Genomic DNA, 11,971 nt, shown 5'->3' on the forward strand with positions numbered 1-11,971 from the left:
TCTCACTAAAGTTAAGTAGGACCAGTTGAAAATTGACATATAAAGATCATATTCATGTGATTTTCATGCTACACATTTCATGTAGAATCTATGTCATTTAGTTGTGTCAATGTTGGTGATCATTGTTGAATTAGTCATGATTGATATGGCGAAATTCACTATGATTCACTATGGAGACAGGACTAATGAACGGGATAATTTGGGTATGCCTAAGACATAATGGCAATATTTAAGTGCGCAATAAGGATAACACGTATGGAGAATCATGTGTGACCAGTGGAAGATTGTTAGAATTTCTGACAATTTATGAGTCACAAATATAATTCTATAATTGTGTTATGGCCATTATTTAATTAGCCAAAATATAAAATGATCTTCAATAATTAATTTGGTGGCTAAGGGCATATGTGTCATGAAATATTATAAGCGTAGATACCTTCAGGCAATTTCTAATTTGATGAATGGACTGAATTAGAACTATTGCAACTTAAGTAGTGATCACTTCAGTTACTTTTATGGGTTATGGTCCCCATTTGTAGAGCAACAAGTTTTCATGTGTAAAGGTTAAGGAGAATAAGGTAGGATGAGAATAGTGTTATCCAGGATAGGATAACATAACACACCATCAGGATATCCATCACTCTCACCATCAGGCTCATACACTCTCTTTGGCTTTCTCATTCTCCTCTAGAGAAGCAGAAGGAAAACCATCAGGCTCTAACATCTAGAAGATCATCACACCCACATACCTTCGAGATTCCAAATGGCTAACCAAGATATGCTCTTCTTCTTCACCATGGAATCAATTGGGGTTTCTTCGGTCTGGATCATAGTTGTTCCATTTGGGTTTATGTATGGGCATAAACATTGTGTTATTGGAACAAAGTCATGATCATTAGGATTTCCGCATTTCAATCTAAGGATTATAGATGGAGAAAATCTCCAACATAGTGATGATGAGTGAATTGTCTTTTCTCATCCGGTGTGTTTCACTCAATTGTAGAGAAATGTAAGGGTTGTTCAAAGTAGAGGGTGCCGAATAGGGGAGAGTTGAAACTAGCCTTGTCACGATAACCCTAGCCATGATCTATATCGCCAATGACACACATCAACAATGTGGTAGTTATGGGGAGCAGAGACTGTCAAGGGAGATGATGAACAATGGTTTTATGATGCTTCTACTATCCATCTCACATACAATAAAGTATTGATTTAGTGATGAGATATCAACCGTACATGCGGTGTCACTATAATAAACTTGTTATAGCTCATGAGATTCGATGTTCATGAATCTAGATCCTCTCTAGTAATAGACCATTTAGTATTCAATGAAGATTATAACACATGTCATAGAGAAACATATAATGGTCATGATTTTAATTTTTGTTTAATAAATAATTTTTAAAACTAACAAAATTTTCTCTCTTCATATTTTAATAATATTGGACACTAGAGAGATCTGAACTCGATATTTACATGCATCAACACTACTTTCAATTAGCATGTTAAAATAATCCCCAAAGAGAATAATGGTACTAACATGTGAGATTCGCCTGCTAGCCAAGCCACCACTCTAACTTTTTGATTCATTTTTCATCATAAAATCTATGGAATGGACAAACAAGGTATACAAGTGGAATAATAATACCCTTTTAGCTAACTATAGTGCAAAAGCAACATAAGAGTCATTTTCAATCTTTAATTACTAATTTTATGATTTAATTTGATTTTTAATTCACTAATGCTAATACTGTGTGGCAAAATATTATTAATGTTAATTTAGTCTGGATCATTTACTAATTTATTTATTAAAATTTGATTAACTATGTCATTGTCACGGCTTTAAAAAAAATGTTATCGTCACAAAATACTAAAAAACAAACAAAACACATAATTCAGGATGCAATACCTCAATTTTGATCTGTCTAATTTTAAGATGAAGTTATAACCAAATAACCATAAATGTTGTAACCCCCTGAAAACATGTTTCTAGTGGATTTCAGGGTAACAATATCTACATAACGTATTATTGAAAAATTTACATGTTTGTAAATATTATACATAAAAAATATATACAGAATATGAACAAATTCAAAAGTGCTTCTCCAATAAAAGAGAAAAACTTTGTCTTTCTTTTTCCTTCTTCTATTTAATAATAATGAAGAAGGAGAGGTACCTATTCTTTATTCCTATTTACTTTTGTCACCATCCAAATCACATTTCTTATATATACCCATAGTTCCCAAATTTCTTCTCATATATTGCTCCACACAATAATAATAAAGTAAGAATAACAATAATAATGATATGATATGTTTTCGTTGATGCGAAAAAACATATGAGACGAGATTGAGGATAATAGATCTATATACATCTATAAGCTCCCAATGTACCTGTCTCTGTCATTCCCTCATATTTCAATATCTCCTCCTGATGCTGAACCAACTTGATCAGTTGGAGGATCAATTGAAATCCAAAGCAATGCAACTGTAATGGAAAGCAACCCTGCCCACACATATATAATTGTAGGAACCCTTCCTCTCCTACCCATCAACCCTTTAGCAAAAGGGTACATATGTGACAACACCCAAAAGCTAAAGAACAAACTTCCCATTAGTTTATTCCACTGTGGTATCACACTATACACAGTCCTTAAGCACCCCATGATTACAGCCACAACATTGATGATAATAATTGTTAATGGCATAATGAAAAGACTTGTCCATTTCACAAGGTATAGATCAGCATAAGCATCATCTTCATCTTCAGCCGATGACTTAGTTGTTAACTTAAATGAAATTTCTATGCCTGCTATGACCTTAAGCAAACCTTGTATAACAGCAACAAGGTGAGCACTACTTCCACCAATGACCCAAAACTGTTCATTACGCCACCATTCTTCAAGAGCAATACCTGACCACTTTACTTCAAGAAGTGAGATAAGAGTGAGACAAATAGTGATGAGTAAAAGGTATGTGAGGAAAGCTATGTTCAAGCCTTGAACTATGAACTGTCCAGAGAAAAGAGATAGTGCTGGTAGAAAACAGTATATGACTAAGAAAAATGAAGTGAATGGGTATATGCCAACGTTGAGGTATGAAATGCGCTGCAAAAACTTGAGGCGCCTAGTTGCAAAGAATGCATTGTTTTTTGAGAAGAAAATTTCGACAGAACCAGTGGCCCATCTTAGCACTTGGTGTAAGCGGTCAGTGAGATTTATTGGTGCTGTGCCACGGAAAGCATCTCTTTTTGTGATGCAGTACACTGACCTCCAACCACGGTTGTGCATCCTATAACCTGTTACCACATCCTCAGTCACTGACCCATAAATCCAACCTATCCTATCACCCCATTCTGTCTTGTCCTCATACCTGCATTAATGCATCAATATGATTGGTTCATACTTTTTTAGGCATAAAAAATGTTTGATGAAAGAAAGAAGTCAGGTCTTGGAAAATTTTACAATAAGGATTCCAAAGTTTTAATTTGTAGTTGTGGCAGTTGATGCGGTTGTAGGTAATGTGATTATGATTGTTGCAACTGATGTGATGCACATTTCGATTGTTATGATGTGTATTTTATCACCATTGTGGTGTCATATTATAATTATCGGATGATATAGTTGGGTGAACTCTACAACCACAATATTGTGATACATCATATAATACAATCCATAATTTGGTACAATGTTGTAGAGTTAATGAGGGGATTCCATTAGACATTCTACATATGATTGATTAATGTCTATTATATATAGTTAATGATGCAAATTACACCCTCAAGAACTTGTGTTAGGTTGAGTGTTTTAAATTATATTTCACAATATAATTGTAGCCATAATATTGCGATATTGGTGTCACCACACCAATATCGCAACCATACTTATGACCACATGATAACATTTTCCACAATTTTTAGAATATGGTAAGCACAACATAATCATGGTCACTACCTCAATTTAAAACCCTGGTTTGCATTATTAACCGTTATAAAAGCAGTGCAAAATTTTTGTGGTAGAAATCTAGTAAGGAATTTACCAGCATGAGATAACAGCAATTGCCTCAGCAACAGTGGGAGCATCCAATGGTGGACGAGGCACGAGCAATGCACCGGGTGGCCTACCATTCTTAACAGATTTGTGATCAGCAAGTGGCCTTGCTTGGAACTCAGCAACAGCTATAGAATCTGTGAACATGGTTGAGCTTCCAAACTTCTGTGGCAACCCTACTTCTGAGTCAGATGTGAGGGGTTGCGACTCATCATCAATGTTTGATCTTGCATGTAATGCATTACGGTTCACCTTGGTTTTCACTCTACCAAACACACCAGTGTGCTCCATGAACCTTGGTGGTTCAAAACCATAAAGTGCATACCTCCTAAACATGCAACCTGTTCCCACATACATTGGTCCTTGTAGACCATCCAATGCTCGCATATTTCCTAATCAATATAAGATGTTATAGATACATAGATAAATGAGTAGATACTAAGAGTGTTTTGGGAATATTAGCAGAGAAATTTAGATGTTTGTGAAAAAGAACTTCATGATTTTGCCATCAATGTTCCTAGGGTACTTGCTAAGAAACTTAAAATAAGTTGTTTTCATGAGAATTATAACTTATTTTAGTTTCTAATGTATTAAATATCTAATTTTTTGCAATGCATTCTTCTTATTTAGGTGTTCAAATAATATCACATGTTAGCAAAAGAAAGTTATTATTATGTTATTTAAGTATATGAGTGATGAAAATGTATTTTATTTAGAGTACATATCTATTTTGGACTTTCATTTTATATGTGGTTTTCGAAAAATTGAAAATGATTCTTAAAAATATTGAATATGGATCAAACTAGTTCTTTCTAGAAGTTTTTATAACCTTTGATCGAAACTATTTTGATTCATATTCATGGTCTTTGAGTATAGATAAAATAATATAGACAAATTATTCTACCATCTAATTTTATTTTACTTCAAAGGAATAAGGCTAGCTATATAAAAGTGAAGCCTAAGAGGTTGAACATTACCATCAAAGAAGACTGTGTTATGATTTGCATATCGATCAGAAGGGTCTATCCCTTCAAACCTTTGTGGAAACTGTATGTAACAAATGCGGTCACCACCACGGTCCATCATGAAGCACATTCCCTCCTTCATAGCAAGGGAATTGTAGATGTAATGGTCGCAATCCAAGTTAAGTATGAAGGGACCATTGGACAATATTGCTGAGGCTCTAACCATGGCATTCATGGCTCCTGCTTTTTTGTTATGATCATACCCTGGTCGCTTCTCTCTAGAGACATATGCAAACATTGGAATCCTAATGTCAATGCCTGTGAAATCTAGACTTTTCTCATCTGCATACCCCATTACTGGGTCATGTTCTGGGACTTTGCTCATTACCTGTAAGCAACAAATATACACGTTAGATTTTTTTGACATATATCCTTTGGAGTCACCTCATCATCTAAGGTGTCTTGGGATTGATGTAAAAAAGGAGAAGTGGAATATGCTATAATCAAATGTATAGGGTGATGAAATTAGATTATGATTATGCATAAAAAAATGTAGATCTCGGTGCAATTAGCCTTATCCAATAGGTGTCATATGCATACTTTTCACTTGTTACCATCTAACGTGCACCTAAATTTCTAAGACTTGGATATAGCATCACTAATTAATAATGTGATAGGCTTAATGCACCCAAATTTGAAAGTAAGAATGAGAACCTAATAAGAATAGTTGGATATCTATTCGAATTCATCCTAAATTTATTTTGATTGGGTTCAGGTTTCCCTAATTTTAAACATTGGATTGAGTTTCAGATTTGGTATAGATGATATCGATCAAGAACCCGACCTAAACCTGATTGATATGATAAATTTCAAATTATAGACTTATCCTATATATAAATAACATAAGTAAAACACTGAAGGGCAAACAAAGTATATATAAATGATAAGAGTTTAGGTTATCCGAAATCTGACAGGGCTGAGATAATGGTCTTGTATTTAGATTAGCTCTGTTCGACTTTGAATATGGGATTTTGAGTTTAGAGTTAGGTAAGCACAAACTCATTGCAACTATAAGATTGATTTTCATGTGGCTTGAAAGTCATGAGTTGAAATCTATAATCAGATTATTTGCTGCTTGTAAGAGTAAGACTGCAAAAAATTATCTTTCTTGATCTTATAGGTGAAAAGCTTGGTGCATTGTATCAACGTTTTATATTGTAACCATTAAATTATTATCTAGTAACCAACTTTAAGTTAATCCTAACACAGTTTATGGAGGAATGGAGAATGCACCTGCAAGATTCCAGCATGGTCACCCTTAGAGTGATCAGCTGTAGGGTTGAGCCAAGTCCCCGGCCAGTGAGTACCATCAGCCATCCATGTAGCTTTAAGGACATCAATTTTCTGATCTGCTGGCAATACTCCTCCATTTTTCTCCATAACCAATTGCTTTTCCTTCTTCTCTTCTCTGCTATTGTACATCTTACTTCGTTTTTGTATTACATCAGGAAGTCCATTGATTCTTACCTTAAATTCATCATACTCTCTCTTTATCCATCTTCTGTCCTTCACAAAATCATGGCGTTTCTTGTTCTTTGTAGGGTCCTTCTTTATGCTGAAGTAAGCATCAGGATTCCTAGGCTCAATATTGTGTTTACGACAAAAAGGTACCCAAACCTGCAATTAGATAATACTCAAAATATTAATTCAGGGTAATGTCACATCAAAACCAATCTGAATTGAGTGAAATAACAATCCACTTTTCATTGTAAATCTGCATATGTAGAAGATTTACTTCAAGTAATTTATATGAGATTAGATATTTGTAAATCTGTAAATCTGACAGGGCATTTTTTCCATCCACAAGACTCGAACTCGGGTTCTTGCTTAAGGGGAATCAAACATGTACCACTTGAACCAACGCCCGTCGGTGGTTTAAAAGAATTTTAGCACCTTCAAATGAATTTAAAATGTTGGTATCCTTATTCATTTTTCAGAAATTGTTGGGTATTTCCTATAGCAAGAAAAGACTGTTGCATAGCTAGTAGTACTATTTTGGGTGTCACCTCATGCATTTGGTAACACCAAGTAGTTTATAAATGAGTCAATTAGTTTATTTAATAATAAATTGTCTGATATTTGATTAAGGGGCTTATTTTAATAAGGTACAAGCTTATATGCTCATATGATAAGTCACTTGATGTAGCATATAAATTATAAGTTATGGGCTTATTTCATTCTAAACATATTGACTAATCTTATCAAATAATTATGATTCAACAAACTAATATCAATTCCCAACTTTCAAAACTCTTAAATTATAAGTTTCCCATTACTTATGTGCTGGTTGTGGTAAACAAATTACTATGTTATAACACAAACTATTATTAAGGTAGTAAACATTTAATGATTTGATATTTTGGTCCTTCCTTGTTACAGATTGTAAACGAACCTCAGCAAATTTGACAGCTTCAGCCATGGCTTCAAATGTGAGAATGGCACCACCATCATCTGAAATATAGCATGAGAGTTTCTCAATTGGATAGTCAGCAGAAAGAATAGAAAGAATGGTGTTTGCAGTAACAAGAGGTGGCTCCTTATCAGGATCAGCAGTGGAGACAAAAACATCCATGCCAGGCAAATCTGAGCGACCAGTAGGGTTTGATTCAGATGGTTGATCAAACTTATCATGTAATGCAGAAAGATCAGTGCTTCTGTTTATTGGGTTCAGTTTTGGAAGACAATCAAGAAGCCATGAGAATGCAAACCAAATTTCACACACAATTGATATACCCCATAGCCACATTGCTTCATAGTTTGGGTTCCGAATCCGCCATGTTAAGAAAAAACTTAGAATTACTATACGGATACCTACCAAGAACCTGTTCAAAAAGCAATTGTTTAATTATTGATGCAATGAAAATTGTTGTAATAATCCAAATACTAATCTTGAAACAAGGTTTTTAAATTAGAACATTATGTTTTGAACAATAGTGAAAATCCTTCTAAGTCCTAATTACTTTAAGTTTGTAAATTGTGGTGTGGTCTAAATGTTGCATAGTAGTTGTTACAAAGGTATAATTTTAAGAGTAGTGTTATTCCTACATTTTTTTCTTACAAGTATCTCCATTCTATTATTAGGGTGAGAGTAATTCCATGAGCATAAGAACCATGTTTGATCTATCTGTGTGAGTACCTCTTGTGTTTTGTTAATACAAAATTTGCTCATAAAAAAAATCAGACTTACTCTATGCACTAATGTTCTCCCAGGGATTGTGATTCTTCCTTTAGACCATAGTATGTCTCTATCACTATGTCAACACTTTTGTTATTTGCACCTTTAAATTAAAAACTTGATAATCTTTTCTTACAACAATTAAAATTATTTTTATCTCATTTACTTTCTATAATTTATCTATATATGCATCTTGTTCCATTTTTTATGTTCATAAAACATTGTTTTGAAGTTAGAAAAAACATGTTGGATTTGAGATTAGAGGTGGATGCTAGGAATAGTATTTTGAAAGAAAAATGTAACATTTTGGTGTTCAAAATAGTGTTACTTTTAACAAAATCAGTCATTTTAACAAACAAGCCATGTTGTAAACCATCTAGGGCACAATGGACATCATTTACTATCCAGAATAAGAAGGAAAAAATGGTATAAGAGGTGCATACCTATAAGGGCTAAGTATAGCACCTGGAATTTTAATTTTCCTAGTAAGTGGTTTCCATGGTTTGTCCATAAAATCTGACATGCTCATATCTTCCCCTAAAGCACTATCATCTTGCCAAAATGCATTACCAATACCATATGTCCCTTTGGTCTCAAACAACCAACGATTGTGATCAAAATCTTGTGTTTGGCTCCTCAACAACATAGACTTATTATTTGTTGAATTCAAAATAGACATTCTTCTGTCCATTTTAGAACTTCCACCATTGTTATCTTGTTGAGATTCAGATGCAAACCTTGTTGTTCCATATGATCCAGCCACACCATCTTGTTTGGAATCAGTGATACCAGGTTGGTTATCCGGTGTAAGTGGCATCATGACCGTGTAATCAATGTAGTCATTTGGGCCTGCAAACTCACCTGACATGTCTATGTCATCATCTCTAGATAGGCTCACAACCCGGCCGCTTGATGTTCGCCGCGTAAACTTCACGCCTTGCGGTGGCCGGCTGCTGCCGGATGATGATTTTGGTGGTGAATTTGATGAACGTGTCATCTTTTGTCAATGGTGGTTTCCTTCACATTAATACGTGTAATTAGTTGTTGCATGCAAAAAACTTGTCTTTTGTTGTGATGTTATTGTTGGAGATAATTCAAATGTGCATGAACTTCCTTGAAAGAATTATGGGTGTTATAGATTGGTTGAGAAAGCGTAAACAATAAAGAACAAAATGTTTTTTATTTATGTTTTGTATGAAAGAATGAACATTGGTTTTGAAAGGAGAAATTTAATGGTTGGAAATTGGCTTCTATGATAAGATCTTTGGGAGATTATAATACTGGCTAGTTGATACCACTCCCTTCATTCATGCTAGGCCTCTCTATTTCCTTCTTCTTGAACTATACTTACAATTACGTTCACAAAAATTAGAACAATTTTTATTAAAGTTGAAATGAGCTAATATATTTTTATAGATCAATAAAATTATAGTTGAATATAATTGAGAATAAAATATATCATCATATAAGTTATTTTCTCATACGTACTCGGAGATAATTTATCTACTCTAACTTCTAAAATTATAATACATGCATGCTATATTTTTCTAGTTTTTAGAATTTATGGAAAAAATTAAATAAGATATATATCATAATTTCAATAGTTAGATGAGGCAATTTATCTTTTAATTAATATGAGAGAATACTTTATACTTACAAGATAATTGTATTATTTTGCTGTTTTGAAAAAAATATTGTTGTGAGGATAAATTCATATGGTGCATGCTCTCTAACGTAGTTTACATGCTCCCTAAATATTGTAATATTTAACTGGTTTTTAGTATGTGTAGATGCTATAGGTTAATGTTTGAATTTTGAATCTTGGGATAGACACACTTTCCAATAGGTGTGTAGATTACTATATAAGATTTTAAACTATTTTTAAATAAAATAATTCTAAAAAATATCAAACTTCTCACTTACTGTATATTTTAGTATTGGACATTCAAATATAATAGAAAATCCCAACTCCTTAGTTAGTGTAGATGATATTATAATTACTCATGTTTCTTAATTGTTTTAACTAAATTTTTGTTTTATTATTTTAGGGTGCAAGATGATTACCTAGAATTAGAATTAATAACATTTAGAATATTTGTCATATATATTCTTTTTGAAGTATCATATCCGTTTGCTTTTAGTATTTTTGGGATTTTAAATAGTATTTTTATTTATAATGAATATCTAATTATAACTCTTCCCACCATATTACGCCACCTTTATTATTCCTAATGAAATTTTATTTATAGAGTGGAATATATATAAATATATATATAGTGTTAAATTCATATATAGTTAATACATTATTTATCTATTTTTTTTGAAGATTCAATAATGATTGAAAATAAATGATAAATAATGAACTAATTGTATATAAAACTCTTGCTCTATGTCTATTCATTTTTTTCTCTTATTTATATTATATGAGTATTTCCATTTTGTATTATATTTAAAAATTATTGAAAACCAAACAAAATTTATTGCAAATTAATAAGATTTAAGGTGTGAAGTTATGAAATTAAAGGGAGGTTAATTTAAATCCTTTACAAACAAATTGAAATTGTCTTGAATATTTAATTCATGATTATGACACTTCTTGAAAGAACACACCTAAAAAAAGATTAATTCATTACGCAAAAATGTGACAAAATATTTTTGGTAGTACAACAAATTTGCCTAAGTAAAAAAATTGAGGAAGAGTAGTTAGGTACAATTGTTTAATGAGAATGTTTTTGACCTGTACTACAAAATTAATGGTAACAACGTTATCTAAAACATCCGCAAAATATATTTGTGGTGATGATAACTACTAATCATAAAATTAATCTCAGATAATTTTACATTTTGTTATAGTGAGAAAATTATCTATATAAATTGAAGAGAAAATGTGGACTACCTGATAGATAAGGTTGGTAATTCCCTCCTTTTTATATATAATAATATAATAATTTATATAAAATGATAAAATAGATGTAATTAGGGATAAAAAGTAAAAAAATACAAAGATAACATGATTAATATATTTTATGATAAGTTAATGTCAAACCCAACTATTTAAATCAAAAGCAAAACGAAGATAATATTATAAAAGAAAGTGATATTGGAGATTTCACTCCGTAAATTATTTCTAAAAAATAAATATCCATAAAATATATTTAATTTAAATTCAAGTGTAGGTAGTATAATTTTTGAATAATTTAATATAATTATAAAGTTGTAATACTAACTTAAAAAATTTGTTGCCATTTCTTTACCATGGTGAAACAAATCTCAATGTTTTGCATTTTTTGAATTCCTGGATACTCATAGATTTGATGAGTACCTAAGAATCTATGGGTAGGAGACACACTGAGTGTCCACATTGGTTCTAGGCGAGTCTATATCCAAAAACAAAACAATGTGATGTGTCTGGGTAAAACACCATTCAGACCATCCCTAAACATTTGCTTGCGGGTACCTATTTCAAATGTTGACGGTTCCACGCATTGAAATCAGAAACCCGGCATATATATATATATATAAAAACAAGGAGAGATCCGTTTACACTTATTTTAAGTTGCACTTAATTTCAACCATTCATTTTTTTAAATATGCATTAAATGACTTTTGTTTCACTCATTTGGTCCGTTGGATCTAAAAAATGAATGACCGAGATTGAGTGTAACTAGTATAACTTAATATTGGGGTAGGTGGATCCCTCTTTTATATATATATATATATATA

General features: G+C 32.2%; 1 protein-coding gene across 1 annotated transcript; it reads right to left on the minus strand.

Moving 5' to 3' along the window:
* LOC109345043 (cellulose synthase-like protein D1) lies at positions 2,261–9,421 on the minus strand. Its single transcript, XM_019583800.1, has 6 exons — positions 8,692–9,421; positions 7,466–7,895; positions 6,307–6,690; positions 5,026–5,401; positions 4,038–4,440; positions 2,261–3,371 (listed from the first exon to the last, which is right to left on the minus strand). The coding sequence occupies exons 1-6, from the start codon at positions 9,243–9,245 to the stop codon at positions 2,411–2,413; spliced, it is 3,108 nt and encodes a 1,035-aa protein (XP_019439345.1). The 5' UTR covers positions 9,246–9,421; the 3' UTR covers positions 2,261–2,410.

Source organism: Lupinus angustifolius, chromosome LG04 (assembly GCF_001865875.1).
Source record: "Lupinus angustifolius cultivar Tanjil chromosome LG04, LupAngTanjil_v1.0, whole genome shotgun sequence".
Classification (NCBI taxonomy): Eukaryota; Viridiplantae; Streptophyta; class Magnoliopsida; order Fabales; family Fabaceae; genus Lupinus; species Lupinus angustifolius.

Bases quoted from the DNA above. Each gene is read 5' to 3' on its own strand.
- LOC109345043 (XM_019583800.1), bottom strand. From the start codon at position 9,245: ATGACACGTTCATCAAATTCACCACCAAAATCATCATCCGGCAGCAGC. The intron at 4,441-5,025 runs GTAATGTTCAAC...TATATTGATTAG, and splicing joins TAACACAGTCTTCTTTGATG to GAAATATGCGAGCATTGGAT. The intron at 3,372-4,037 runs GTAAATTCCTTA...GCATTAATGCAG, and splicing joins ATTGCTGTTATCTCATGCTG to GTATGAGGACAAGACAGAAT.